This window comes from Carassius auratus, chromosome 8 (genome assembly GCF_003368295.1).
Source record: "Carassius auratus strain Wakin chromosome 8, ASM336829v1, whole genome shotgun sequence".
Taxonomy (NCBI): Eukaryota; Metazoa; Chordata; class Actinopteri; order Cypriniformes; family Cyprinidae; genus Carassius; species Carassius auratus.
In genome coordinates this window covers 18,924,540-18,939,963 of record NC_039250.1, presented here as the reverse complement: position 1 = coordinate 18,939,963, position 15,424 = coordinate 18,924,540, and the positions used below count along the sequence as shown (strand labels likewise).

General features: G+C 37.1%; 1 protein-coding gene across 4 annotated transcripts in view; it reads right to left on the bottom strand.

Annotated features, from left to right (window-relative positions):
• aopep (aminopeptidase O (putative)) overlaps window positions 1-15,424 on the bottom strand; it is an 87,205-nt gene that overhangs the window by 60,300 nt on the left and 11,481 nt on the right. For 3 of the 4 annotated variants that reach the window (XR_003292665.1, XM_026270060.1, XM_026270061.1), the window contains exons 6-10: window positions 9,414-9,603; window positions 8,621-8,727; window positions 3,128-3,230; window positions 2,932-3,039; window positions 1,894-1,937 (exon numbers count right to left, since the gene is read on the bottom strand). Coding sequence is in view for 3 of the 4 variants with exons in the window: in XM_026270060.1 (XP_026125845.1) it covers window positions 1,894-1,937; window positions 2,932-3,039; window positions 3,128-3,230; window positions 8,621-8,727; window positions 9,414-9,603 (552 nt within the window). In the remaining variant the exon portion in view is untranslated. Of the gene's footprint in view, window positions 1-472; window positions 854-1,893; window positions 1,938-2,931; window positions 3,040-3,127; window positions 3,231-8,620; window positions 8,728-9,413; window positions 9,604-15,424 lie in introns of those variants that run through there. The other variant, XM_026270062.1, reaches the window with a different exon arrangement.

Genomic DNA, 15,424 nt, shown 5'->3' with positions numbered 1-15,424 from the left:
GAACCTGGACATTCAATCCGTCAAAAAATCTCAAAATCGGCAAAATGGACATACGTGGTTTTCATCGGACAGCGACGATATGTTAAATTTGCTAGCCATCTCTGAGTATTTTTTCCACCAAATTTATTGTAACTTTAGTAAAATCTTGTTAATTTTAAATGAAATTCTGAACTACTATTATATACACCCTTATCATGGAAACTTCTTTTCCATTAAGGTGCTGTGAGTGGTTTTCAACTAGGGTGTTTTGGGTGGTTACTACTGTAGGTGGTTGTTTACTGCCCTGAGCCCACCACCTAGCCTATGATATTATATTTTGGTCTGTAAAGTACATAGCTCAGGTTACTCTTTAAAGGGTGAGCTCACCCAAAAATGAAAATTAGCTTGTGTTTTACTCACCCTCAAGGAATCCTCAAGGCATCAACACCTGCTGACTGCAATGTTAGAGCTTGGAATAGCCAGGACAATTTTTAATATAACTCCGACCGGATTCGTCTGAAAGAAGGATGCTTTGAGGGTGAGTAACACAGTAAATTTTCATTTTTGGGTGAACTAACCCTTTAATGCAAGGTTATGGGATTTAATTTTCCGTTTTTAAGTCCAGAAAAGGAAAACTTTACTAATTTCCAAAAGGACAAAAATGAACAAGGTAAAGTACAGATATCCATACTAAATCAGATACACATTAACAGAAGCTGCTATGGACTTCCTTAACTGGGAGGTGGTGTAGGAGGAACGGTTTGCTATGGAAGCATTGATTAGTCTTTGATCTGACACAAGGAGGCCCATCTGTGATTGTTTCACCACATCAATCTGCTGTTCCAGCGCTGTGCCGCCATGAATGTTTACACTTCTGAGAAGCAGACACAAATATTGAACGCCTTTACCTTTCAGTTTAATGTAATTCAATCAATCATCAGCCAGTGGCTAGGCCTTAATGAGCAAATGGAGACTACACAAAACCAAAAGAGCGATGGATGAAACAGGAGAGCAGAGATGAAAAAAGGGAAAGAATGAACATTGTCTGTATAGTGGGGAGAAAGAATGAATGAAAGAGAGCTGATAGTTTTACAGTTTGCCATGATACAAAAATTTCTGAATACTGAAATATCACAACAAAACCTAAAATGCTTGGCAAAACCTTTTATTAAAGTTAAATATCAATATAAAATTTAAGATAATTGCAAAAATATTAGTTAATATTCATATAAATAATAACTAATTTAATAAAAAAATGGTACTTACTCCACTTATTTATCAATTGTTAAATACAGCTTAAAGCAAACAAAATTGATCAAGAGTGGCGAGTGTTTTTTTTCTCCATGTATTATTGACTATACTAACTACAACTTTATTGACTATATTAATAACATACAGAGAAGTGCATTTTGTGTTTTCTGCTAGCATTGCATTTAATACGCACAGTTCAAAATCATGCTGAAAAGCAGCTATAGAAACCGACAGCAGTTTGGATACTGCATTTCTATCATTCACCATGAAAAAGACCTACATCTGACTTACTCTAGGCTTCCCACTGGCCATAAAGCACAAAAATATTATGGAGGGCAAAGAAGCCTCTTCATATTTCTTCTATATAATACATCTCTGGGCAGTTTTAATGACAACATTATGTCAACGCGTCAATGATGAGACAGTGAAAAAGTGAAAATAAACATTTGATAAAATGATGGGTGAGTCTGGGCAAAAGAACCAGTGGAAAAACGTTTTGAAGTAGAGCTGTAGAAGAAAGATTCCTGCAGGGTTTGGTTTAGCTAAATACCTTCAACTCTACAGTCCCCACACTAATAATAATGGCAGAGCAGCTGAGGAGTTCAGTGAGCTACCAAAGAGCATATGTTTTAGACAGCCAGTGTTAATATCCTTCCATCATACCTGCTCATTCCTGGAAATGTGTCCAAGAGCATCTGCAGGAAATCCTACAAGAGACAGAATACTGTTTGAATGGAAAGCAGTGTGTTGAAATCAAAGCTTCAAACAGAGCCTACAGTTAAAAATACTGAAATATTAATGTCATACTGTATTTCTACATTAATCTCAAAGAAGTTCCACAATTAACTTTTGGCCATACCTGACTATAGAGTGCAACTGTCCCATAATTCATAAGGGAATTGATTATTAACAATGATTCATAACACTTTAATGACAGACATACTGGATCCCTTCAGTTGCTCTGCACTTCCAAACTACTTTGTGTATTCTTCATCTTTATATCAATAGTTTTATATTAATTCATGTCATTTGCAGCACTTCATGGGATCGTACATCTTTCATATCAAAGCTGTGAAGTACCCTTGTCTTTCGTCAGATTTTTAAATACTATTTTACTTCAAATAAGAGTATGTAGGTTCACTTGTAGGTAATTAGTTTGGTTCGGTTGGTTTTAAAAATTCTTAGCAAATAATTAACGTGAAAAATACTTCAGGAACCAGGGATGGCCACTGATGCACTCTATGGCAAGCAAATTAAGAAAAATGTTAAGCCACAAAAAAAAAAAAAAAATGTATGTATAAAATGGCACCTATATCTGAAGAAGATGATATATAAACATGATTTGTGATATTTTGGTATCACATAAGTGTTGCCACATGGAGTGGTCTGATTTATTCCATGAAGTATTCTGCAATTCTTAATGAAGTTAACCACAAAAAAAAGCTATTTACGGTTTTCGATATATACCAAAAGCAATTTTAACTCTCATTTGGTGCTAGATGAGTGTTAATATTGGACGCTGAATGCAACTATGTGTCAAAAATTAAGTATCAAACCTTTAGGGGAACTGGTGCATTCTTTTACTGACACAAGCTGATAGAATGAGTTTGAAACACTAGCCAAAATACGCAGATGCCATCCAAAAGCAACATTTGCATTCTGGCTAAATGAACAGAGAGCTCTCATGCAGGACAAGCTCACCTGAGACAGAATGAGCTGCCCGTGGAATTTTCCCACAAACACTTTGAAGAAGTCCAGGAACTTCTCTTCGCCAACCTGATCAGCCAGAAACTTCAAGAGGAAGTAGCCCTGAGAAAAAAGAGAGAGAGCAAAAATTACACAACCCGAATCTTCCAGGTGTCCCAGAGGATTCTGCGCTTTGAGTATTCAGACGTACCTTCAGATAGTGCACCTGCATGAAGGGTTTTTCTGGGTTGAGGGCATGTTTTACTACTGATGCACCAGACTCGCTTACTTCCCCTGTGTTCTCTTTATTAGGCCTGTGTGCAAATACACAAACATATGCAAACACACAAACACCACATGAATCAGTGGTATTGTAAGGCAAAGTACTTGCATCTACAGCAGTCTGCATAGGAATACACTTACATCAGCATACATAATGACCTCCTAATGCTTTACTAAGTGTATACACAATTGCATTCATGAAACTATTATGTCCCGGATAGCTTCTCTGTGCAAAGAACTATAGATTACAGTAATGCTCCTTTTTTTATGACTCTTTGGTGCATACAAAGTGTACACTGAGATTAGTTTCATGAGACACAAGGTGCATTTTTTTACCACTACCTTAAGAATAACTTTGAGTACTTAAATTTCAGACATAATGTTGCCAATTACTTTGCGTACAAGTCTGCGATGAAAAATCTATGAAATGAAAATAGTTCCAAACCAAGTCAAAGCAGAATTGCCGCGGCATATCTAATTTCTGAATAAATAAAAACTGTTTTTGAACAAATCGGTTGAATGAATGATTCGGTGACTCAGCTAGGCTACATCCAAACATGCATACATCCCTACAAAATATAAATGCAGATTACATTCATATAACACACATTTATTTTTTATAGATCATACATTTTTATGGTGGTGAAGAAAGTACTTTTTTCAAAATAAGTACCAACTCACAAGTATGTGATTTGGGACACAGCCCAGTTTTTTTTTTCCTGGTTGAATGAATGATTCAATGACTTCTTAATAAAGACTTATTAACTTACTTGACTACTCTATGTAACCTCCATAAAGAGTCACTAAATCCCCTACAGTCCGTCTGCAGCCCTCAGTCAATCAAATTCAAGAACGGTTGAACAATTACCAATGAATCTTAACATGAACTGGCAAATCTAGATATTTAAATGTCTCCCAGACCCTTTTGATATTTTTAAGTATCAGACAGGCTTCCTTCTAACGCCTCAGACCGATTAAGTATTTCCTCCCTATGGTCAAAGGTACTGTAAATTGCGAGAGACAAACAGAGCTTTGAGTGCTGGCCATCTCTGCGTGTGATGACGACCTCGGTTAAAACTATTGATCTTCTTTGGGAGATTAACTGGTCTTGCCAATAAAAGGCTCTTGTAAAGATTTGATCGATACTCAGGCGCCGCTAACACAGACAACAGCCGTTTTGTTTTATCTTTTTCTTGCAGACAAATGGGCGTGTAGCTATATGTGTGCAGTGTTTTTCTAGCCATCATAACCTGCTCTTGTTCGTTTCTTTGTGTCACAGATTTGATGGTGATAAAGAGCAGTATGATTGATCATGGTCTAATGCCTTATCTCTGTGAGCATGTGCCCCCAGTGCAGGTCTACACTTTCGAATTCCACAGAGAAATAAAGCAGGATCTGGGAAAAGGGACAGAAGCCTTCCCATATATGGAGATCTAGTCTATGGAAATGAGAAAAATGGTTCCACTAGTGAAACTGTAATTAACTAAACTTGACTTTTCTTTTAGGTGTTCTGAGTGTTCTGGTTGCACCTTACAAGTCTCTATATTCATATACATACAGTATGGCTCAGGTCATCATCCTATAAAGTGTACAGACTTTTTTCACCAATGTTACAGTTTATTAGATTAATGATAAATAACCAATTTTATTGTTCATCCTTTATTGATACTCCTCAGGATACAGTTGCAGGTCTATTGGAGTCAAAAGTCTTCAGCTACCTTCTTACTGTATTTGGGACACTCACTTGTGCTTGTACATTATTGATGCTTACATTTGGTTCCCCTCCAAAAATAAAGAGCAACGTCTTCCTTCCTCCCTCACTCTCTCTCTCTCTCTCTCTCTCTCTCTCACTGCATGGGAGAGAATGATAAGGGTTAGCTCCTTTAAAAGGCATGCATTATTCCTCCTGGTCACACAGGCTTTTGCATGTGTGTTTGTGGAATAGCCCACAGCAGCCCAGTGAAAAGGGTGAGAGGTATTTTTCAAACACAACAGGCAGCCTTTCATTCCAGAAGGATTCATAGATGAATGAAAAAATAAATGGAATATTCTCAAGTGTCAAAATCAGTAAAAGTTATTTAAACGTCTCCCCTATGTCCACTCTTTTTGGTTGATGTCTGAGTGACACAGTTGAAGATTCACACAATGAATGTTTAGTCTCGGCACAACTACAACCTTGGTTATATAAAAATAATAGTCTATAAATAGATTTAGATGTTTTCAGTCTATAAATATAAACCTTTCACTTTTAACATTAGTTTCTTGGTAATCTATGCAAGAAGGCCTGTTCACAGAAGACAGAAGGATGTTTGGTGCAAAGATTTGCTGCAATAAACACTAAATTTGAATAAACGGCTGTTACATTGTTCATACCGACACAAGCATTCATTTGCAACAAATAAGATTTGCGCTTTTGGTCAAATGCCCAGAGCTGCTGCTGTTACATGCTGACAAATTGCATTTGAAAATTAGACCATATTTTGTAGAAACAGACCTTTAGATCAAAAACATACTTGAAGCAAGAATGACCCTGGTGTTGCAACAGTTAAATCTTTGAAAATTCTCTAGATTTGAAGAACATGTTTTCCTTGTCATATTATTACTTGCTGAATAGTTTACATGACATTTCTGTTTTATTCACAAGACAGGCATTTTACCAGACTGTCTGAACATTTTATCCCTGAGATTATAGTGGGTGTGGGCCCCTCAAAGCAAAGGAAGGGCCAGACACATGCTGTCAGGTGCATCTTCGAAACCTGCTGGTATTGTGACAGCTGAATTCCTGACCAGCTCCATACACTCATACTTTCTCACTGCTAAAAGTTCAGCCGGTTAATCTACTCCTACCTCAAACCTTCATAACCTTGTGTGATTCTGTGCTCTTCATATGAGAACATTACATTACATCTTATATCAAATAATACTCTCGCATTAACATGCTCAAAATTATTCTGTGCAGAGTGAAAGGTCACAGCTATTTCAAGTTTATAAATCTATCTTGAGAATGCCTGGAAATTTGATTGCATACATATATATATACATATATATATATATATATATATATATATTAGTGCTGTCAATCGATTAAAAAAAATTAACTAATTAATCGCACAATTTTTTAAAATTATCGCAATTAAAAGACTGAAACTTTTTGGATATGTAAATGTAAAATGTAAATAATTAATGTAAACTCAAGACAAAGAAACTATTTAAATTCAAAATATGATTGTTTATTGGAATTTTTGTTTAACTTGTAACACAGATTTTCTCATGTAAACAACATACCTGCAATAAACCATCAATATCCTCCAAATTAACTGTTGGCTTGAAAGCCATATTTATTACAGAAATAAAAACACAGGCATGTAAGTACCATTTGAATTTCAAAACAATCAATGCCAATAAAAAACAAAAATGATTTCCATGTTGAATTCTAAGTGGACTGCAAAAAAATTCCAAAGTATAGTCATTGCCAGTGCTTTAAGTGGGCCAGTATGCACCGGTACTCAGTACCGCCACTTCCAAATATAGCTCTTGAGCTTACCGCCACCTCTCCGTGCGCCCAGAACGTGCTTGTAGCGTACCGGTACGCTCATTTGGACATCTGTTTTAATAGAGGTTTTAATCTTTTACCTGCACTGCCGATTTTCAGAGCGCCCTTCACAATGCAAGCTTCCTAATTCATCCCACCCAGGGCAGAAACTACATTACCCATTCACCCTCAAGTTATACAAGTGAATAGCGCATTCGTCGCTTTTCCCACTGTTAAGTGTCAACAACTCAACGTGGCCGGAGAAGGTGTGTGAAACTCGTTGTGAGTTATACTAAAGCAAAATCTTGAGTATTTATTGTCTGATAAACATTAAAAACTGTCTGCGGAGGTTGAGTCGTCCTGCAGCCCCCGCTGGCTGCTCATTGGCTGCAGCATCTTTTTTCTAAATTCTAAAAAAATAGCGTAGACGGCAAGGCACAAATTTAGATATTCATTTATCTAATTAATCTATAGCCTATGCACAAAGACAATATGATCTTTTTGTCCCCTTTTTGTTTTAAAGCTTGATGAAGAGAGAGAGCGCAAGTTGCTGCAGCTGAGGAGGACAGTGATGCACGCGCACAGGAGTGATTGACAGTTCGCGGCACTGTGTACAAAAAATACTCCGCTACACAATTATTTCGTTTATTTTCGTTTAAGCTTATTAACGTTAGCGTTACAGAAAGGTCTGATTTACGCACTGTTACAGTCATACAGTCATAATGTTTCTTGTGGCAGACTGAAGAGTAATCCGGCAGAGTTTTATACTGAAACTTTCCGTCTAAAAGTCCTTCCTTGGTCTTATCCATATTTCTTTGCACGATGAACATACATAGGCCACAACTGGAAATAAAAAAAAACTGCAACCGCGTTAATTGCGTTATTTTATTTTAACGCGTTAAATATTTCAAATTAATCGAATGCGTTAACGCGCTAATTTTGACAGCACTAATATATATATATATATATGTGTGTGTGTGTGTGTGTGTGTGTGTGTGTGTGTGTGTTTAATATACGGTTTCCAACAGAACACTCTATAACACTCTCATTGTTTTTTAGGACCCCGACTTTACGTTTGATTTAAATAAAAAATTTACATGTATTAATATCACCATGAGTTAGTTCAAAAACATGACAGACTGGATATAGGAATAAAGTGTGATTTAGCTGGAAAAACAATTGATCATGTTTGGTTTGGACAAATATTAGCCTTATTATTGCGTGACATTTGACATCAACAAAAGGTCTCAAAAGTGCTTTGTCCTTCCTTACAAATATTGCTGTTATTTATTTATTTTACTGTATTTATATCTATTTTAAATATATTTTAAAAATGAATGCATTTTAAAAGGAATAATTTGTTCCTGTGATTATCCTAAAATTTTCTGCAGCCATTACTTCAGTCTTTAAATCAAGGTTTATAACAGTTGTGCTGTTTAATATTTCTGTGGAAATAATTAGATTTTTTTTTTTTTTTAGCATTCTTTGATAAATAGATAGTTCTAAAGAACAGCATTAATTTCAAGCGGAAATATTTTGCAACGTTTTAAATGTCTTTAAAGTCATTTTTGATCAATTTAAGGTTTCCTTGAAGAATCAAAGTATTCATTTGTTAAAATGAAAATGTAACCCAAAATGTTTGAATCCAAGTACATACAAGAAATACAAATGAGCGAAGTAATAAAAGATGCATGATGGAAATTCTATCAGTAAATGAAATCTGTTGTTATCAGATTGCAGATACTGACTAGAATATTGTGTATAAAGACGTTTTAAGACCAAAACTGCTCTTAAGAGTGAACTTTAGGTTCTTTTGTGCAGATGATGGAATAACGAAGGTTTACAGACTGAGCGATTGGCAGAGGAGGAAAGCAGAAAGGTCAATCATACCGGAGGACCTGCAGCTCTTCTTCAGAGTTCTGTAACTCATCACTCAGTCTCCTCCAGCGCAGAAGAGCTTTTAACTGTCTCTGCTCTTCAGCCTCTCTACAACCCAACTGAGAAAGACAAAAAAAGAGAACAAGCAAAATCTAGCAACTGTGAATGAAATGAATTTAAACACAAAGGAAGGCAACATGGGGTGGAGAAAGTTGAACTTTTAAGATGAAGTGTGGAATTTCTGCACCATTGGTTAAGCCAGTGTTGCTTTTGTCGGGCTGTTAAGGATGCTCCAACAAATGAGCAATGTTTTGATAGTGCCACTGAGTGCCGTGTTTACACTCCATCAGGGAAATCAACCTATGAATGACCTGCTGATAGCGGCCTCTGGATATTAAACTGGGAGAAGAGAAAGTCATAGAGAACATCAATAAAATTACACACTTCAGCTTTAAATGCTGCTTGTTGAAAGATGTATTGGAAACATTCCATTAACACAACAATAGTTTTCAATTCAGAGCCGGCGAACACAGATTATAAATATATTCTGAATGATCTGAAGAGCTGTGTTGATGTGAAGCACAATCACACTCCAAAATGGCGAGTTTGTGACTCATTATTAGCCATCTCAGTCATTACAGGAAGTGAAGTCTTCCAGTTAATGCTGAATATTTAATTTCCAACTCATTTTATACTCTTAACAGTCAGCATGTAACTATGCCCTGAAGATGCTTTTGCTGTTCCAATGAGCCAATCTTAGATTGGATGGACATAAACAGTCAAAGATTCAACTTTATCACAATACCTTCTGAACATGGCTCCAGAATACATCCTCTAAATAAGTGGCAAAACCCTCGCTGATCCATTCTTCGGTCCAGTCCCGTGCTCCGATGGCCAGCCCAAACCAAGAATGAGCAATTTCGTGGCACAATCTCGCCCCACAGAGATTCCTCTCACCCGTTAGCACGCTTTGAGACAGGAACACGATATGTGGACTAAAAAACATGAGAAACCACACTTTATTTTCTTATGCAAAGAAGAAACTTGAAAAAAAGACTAGGATTGCACATCATGGTTGTATTTGGTCTACTCACAAATCACTGGTTAGAACATTACTGCGGGTGCTGAGAACTTGGAGCTCTGACTTCAGCTCTGATCTAGTTATAACATGTTATAAAACTCAGCCACCCTGAAAGAACATCAAAGTGTGGGATTTTCTCTCCTGTAGACAGACTGTCGTTAAGGAGGTGGAGCTCTCGGCCAAAATGAGGCCTGTTTGCTGCCAGTTGATTTCCGAGTAGCCACCCATGCCGCACCCTTCACCAAACAATCCGGCTGCATTCGCTAATAGCCGCAAATTGCAAGAAGTAAAAATTTTGTCATATGTAACTTTGATAAATTCCACTACGTAATGTGCTGAACGACAACACTGTAAGGTGGAAAAAATGTCCACTGGAAGATAAGGCTCGTTCTTTCAACCGTGTAAGAAAAAAAAGAAAAAAGAAAACATGACCTCAGGATTCAGACTGCACATAAAACCAGATGAAATATGGTATTGTTTGCCTCCTCAGCCGAAATTACCTTGAGTGACCTTTTCAACCAGATAGCTTTGTGTGTTTCGTACAGCAAATGGGCTGTTATCAAGACCATGTTCCAAACAAAGTTCCTACGAGTCAGGAAAAACAAACCCGTTTCTTTTGTGTCCTAAGGCTTCAGCTCAGCCACATAATGCCTTTCAAATGTGACACACACTGCCATAGATAGCCGCAAGCACTTTTTTCCCCTCGTAAAATGAACCTGATAAAATAATCTGAGAGTTTTATGAATGTCTTTTTACCTTTTGAGCCACACATTCACCTTGCCTGGGTCTGGAAAGAGTTTTTTGTGTGTGTGTCTTTACACAATGACCACAGCAACCAGCAGGAAAGCAATAAAAAAAGGTTGGCCTTGACTCTTGAGTTGAAGGTGGCAGGCATGCCTTTCATTCACACTGTTATGGCTCCCTAAATCATCAATATGTTAATTTAGCTGGATTCTGTGTGCCCTAAGAGTTTTCTCTAAAGTAGAGCTAAGGGACTTAGAAAAAGCCCCGTCTCTGGATATAGATGACAGAAAATGCCCAGCGCTGTTAAGGATAAGTGTTAAACAACAGAATCTTGTTCTTTAAAAGTGGACACTGTCCAAATGCCAGGAAAAGGGATTTCTTCAGCAGCTACAGAGCCTCTCTTTCACATGTGGAGCACCCAAGTCTGTTTACTAACTATCTGATGCATATTTCTCACAAAACGGAAAGTAGTTTCCCACTATAGCAAGCTTTAAACTGACTGGCTAACATGACACTACCAAGAGTAAGAGGACCAGTCCAAAATCTTGTTGGCAAGGTACCAGGTTGACACAACAAATTACGAAATAATCACTGGATCTGCCTAAATTTGCCAGATGGAAAGATAGACGGATAAATGGATAAATACATACTGTAGAGATTGTGGGAAGTGAATTAAAGTTAATCCAAAACTGAACTACACAGGTTCTTTACGGCACACACAAGCAAGCACATTAACTGTATATCAATAAACCACTGCAACAATTCTTGGAAGATATCTTAACTGAAAGAGGAATCGCGTTCTTTCATCCAAGAACAGGATATCACCACCTGCCCTGTAATTACCAGAGGAAACACTGAAAGTGGAATGTAATGGTTCATATTTCAAAATATCATCATACTCTTCTCATTGAGGAATGTCAGATTCAAGGAGGAGGAAAACTTGGTGGGAACAAATCGTTTCCCCATTTACATTCAACTTCATTGTTTATTTGTACCCTGTCTAATTACATTTTCTTTTTTTCGGTAAAAATACCTGAATATACTATATTACAAGAGTTCATACAGTATTGTTCAAAATAATAGCAGTACAATGTGACTAACCAGAATAATCAAGGTTTTTCGTATATTTTTTTATTGCTACGTGGCAAACAAGTTACCAGTAGGTTCAGTAGATTCTCAGAAAACAAATGAGACCCAGCATTCATGATATGCACGCTCTTAAGGCTGTGCAATTGGGCAATTAGTTGAATTAGTTGAAAGGGGTGTGTTCAAAAAAATAGCAGTGTGGCATTCAATCACTGAGGTCATCAATTTTGTGAAGAAACAGGTGTGAATCAGGTGGCCCCTATTTAAGGATGAAGCCAACACTTGTTGAACATGCATTTGAAAGCCGAGGAAAATGGTTCATTCAAGACATTGTTCAGAAGAACAGCGTACTTTGATTAAAAAGTTGATTAGAGAGGGGAAAACCTATAAAGAGGTGCAAAAAATGATAGGCTGTTCAGCTAAAATGATCTCCAATGCCTTAAAATGGAGAGCAAAACCAGAGAGACGTGGAAGAAAACGGAAGACAACCATCAAAATGGATAGAAGAATAACCAGAATGGCAAAGGCTCAGCCAATGATCACCTCCAGGATGATCAAAGACAGTCTGGAGTTACCTGTAAGTACTGTGACAGTTAGAAGACGTCTGTGTGAAGCTAATCTATTTTCAAGAATCCCCCGCAAAGTCCCTCTGTTAAAAAAAAGGCATGTGCAGAAGAGGTTACAATTTGCCAAAGAACACATCAACTGGCCTAAAGAGAAATGGAGGAACATTTTGTGGACTGATGAGAGTAAAATTGTTCTTTTTGGGTCCAAGGGCCACAGGCAGTTTGTGAGACGACCCCCAAACTCTGAATTCAAGCCACAGTACACAGTGAAGACAGTGAAGCATGGAGGTGCAAGCATCATGATATGGGCATGTTTCTCCTACTATGGTGTTGGGCCTATTTATCGCATACCAGGGATCATGGATCAGTTTGCATATGTTAAAATACTTGAAGAGGTCATGTTGCCCTATGCTGAAGAGGACATGCCCTTGAAATGGTTGTTTCAACAAGACAATGACCCAAAACACACTAGTAAACGGGCAAAGTCTTGGTTCCAAACCAACAAAATTAATGTTATGGAGTGGCCAGCCCAATCTCCAGACCTTAATCCAATTGAGAACTTGTGGGGTGATATCAAAAATGCTGTTTCTGAAGCAAAACCAAGAAATGTGAATGAATTGTGGAATGTTGTTAAAGAATCATGGAGTGGAATAACAGCTGAGAGGTGCCACAAGTTGGTTGACTCCATGCCAAACAGATGTCAAGCAGTTTTAAAAAACTGTGGTCATACAACTAAATATTAGTTTAGTGATTCACAGGATTGCTAAATCCCAGAAAAAAAAAATGTTTGTACAAAATAGTTTTGAGTTTGTACAGTCAAAGGTAGACACTGCTATTTTTTTGAACACACCCCTTTCAACTAATTGCCCAATTGCACAGCCTTAAGACCGTGCATATCATGAATGCTGGGTCTTGTTTGTTTTCTGACAATCTACTGAACCTACTGGTAACTTGTTTGCCACGTAGCAATAAAAAATATACTAAAAACCTTGATTATTCTGGTTAGTCACATTGTACTGCTATTATTTTGAACAATACTGTACATAAGAAGCAAAACAGCTCAGAGAGATAATCATGTGGATTCAGTATGAATTTTTCCTTCTGTGGAATAGAATACTATCAATCAATTATTGCACAAAAAAGCAAAAGAAAAAAAAGGATAGTAAAACAAGGTAGGCTACTTGGCTTTGCTTAAGGTACCTTATTTAAAGACTATATGTATATATAAAAAAACATAATTCTTTATATATCTGACCCCAGACAACAAAGCCAGTCATAAGTAGCACGGTTATATTTGTAGCAACAATACATTCTATAGGTCAAAATAATAGATTTTTCTTTTATGCCAAAAATCATTAGGATATACTGTATGTAAAGATCATGTTCCATGAAGATATTCAGTAAATTTCCTAATGTAAATATATAAAAACTTTATTTTTAATTGGAAATATGCATTGCTTCATTTGGACAACTTTAGAAGTTATTTCTCAATATTAAGATTTTTCAACTAGTTATATCTCAGCCAAATACTGTCCTGTCCTAGCAATTCATACATCAATGGAGCTTATTTATTCTACATTTTATTTAGTCCAAGGAGGATCCATTTTATCAAAAATTTGTCTAATCTTTCCAATGACCTTATTGAGGACAAAACCAGAAAGGCAAAAGAGGTCATACACGCAAATGAGATGATGAAAGAAAAAAAAAATTACACAGGTATGGAACTATATGAGGGTAAGTAAATGATGACAACATTTTTAGGTGAACTATTTAAGAACGCAAAACCCACTGAAACTCGATTACAACTGTGCATGTAAACATTACTGACTTGAAACTGTCATCAATGCATATTAGACTCTTCTAAGTAAGAACTCTTCTAAACTACAGCATGCAGTGAAATAAAAAAAAAAACACTAAAGGGCATCGACCTCCAACAAATGGGTAGTTATACCCCTGAACCCAGATCATTAACCACTAGGCAACATTCAACCCCCAATGAGAAGTCTATGAGCTAGTGCTGTTTCAGACATTCAGAGCCATATTTATCATCACCTCCCGTCCCGTCTCCTCAAAGTGGCTCTACTAATGTGCTGGCTGCACTCATTCGTTCTCTCTTTGTCTCTTATTTAATTTCCAACTCTCCTCAGTCTGATTGCATGAGCTTATTATAGACGGAAAAGCCTGGAAGAATCTCGCAGAACAAAACTGATCTACCACAGTCCCTTTTCTTCCTGGCTTTCAGGCTTTAATGGGTGGTATTCCTGTCTAGACTGTAGATTAGGTTGTGGGGCTGCAAAATGAGGTGTGATTCTCTCTGTAGGCCCTGTGGGGCTCCTTTTGCATGCCAGTCCTTTTTAGGGCAGATCACATGTGTCAAACATGAAATCCTAAGAATAAATACCCACACAAGAGGCTGCTGCTGTGGCGAGACTATCAGGATTTGTAGCATACGCTCCGTGATCACCTCAACAATGCGATCCATATGTAGACGTTCTACCAACCATAAGAGTGGGAAATCTGGAAAAGAGACCCTCGCTCGCATCGCTGACGATGTTTATCGCAGAGTGCCTCATGGCACCATTTTAACTTGATTGCTCCACATTAACGTTTCAGAGGCTTGCTGAGGAGTGTGCGTAAACAGAGCCGGAGGCGCTCATCAGCGCCAGAAAGACCATCCGGACTGAGAAGCAGCAGCAGATGTTTATGCAAAGCATACAGTGTGCGAGGCCCCATTATCTGAGCTTCCTTCCAGTGTTCAAAGCTATATTATGAATGAAGTCACTGGTCGAGAATGCAGATTTCTGGCACGTGTGGAATGCAGGACACAGAAAAGACAGCATGAAATCAAACTTGACCCTGTTTGCTTTCTTAATACAATTGTTTATTTTTGTAAGAGTTGATAAAAATATATCAGCTTATTTCAAGACCGAAACCACTTTGCTTTTCAGCTGTCTCCTCAGCTTTACCGACCATGCTCCATTGTACTGGTCCATTTTAGCATCTGTGCCACTCAGCTATAGTAAGCACAAAGGGCAATTTCAAAATTTTACAATACAATAAAAAAAAAGACTTAAGAAAAGTAATTTGTGGCTTAATCAATAAAATAAAAAAATATTGGTACATAAAGTACATACTTTAAATACATAGAGTTAGGGATTTAAAAATGCAAAATGCAGTTGAAAACTGATAAAAAAAATAATAATATGTATATTATGTAACAATTTACATTGGTGAAATGAATCTTGATGTGTATTTATCTCTACAGAGAATGGACTGTCTTCATGAATGTTTATATGGTATTTTCTTTTCATTTTGCGTCTGTATAATGCATCATATTTA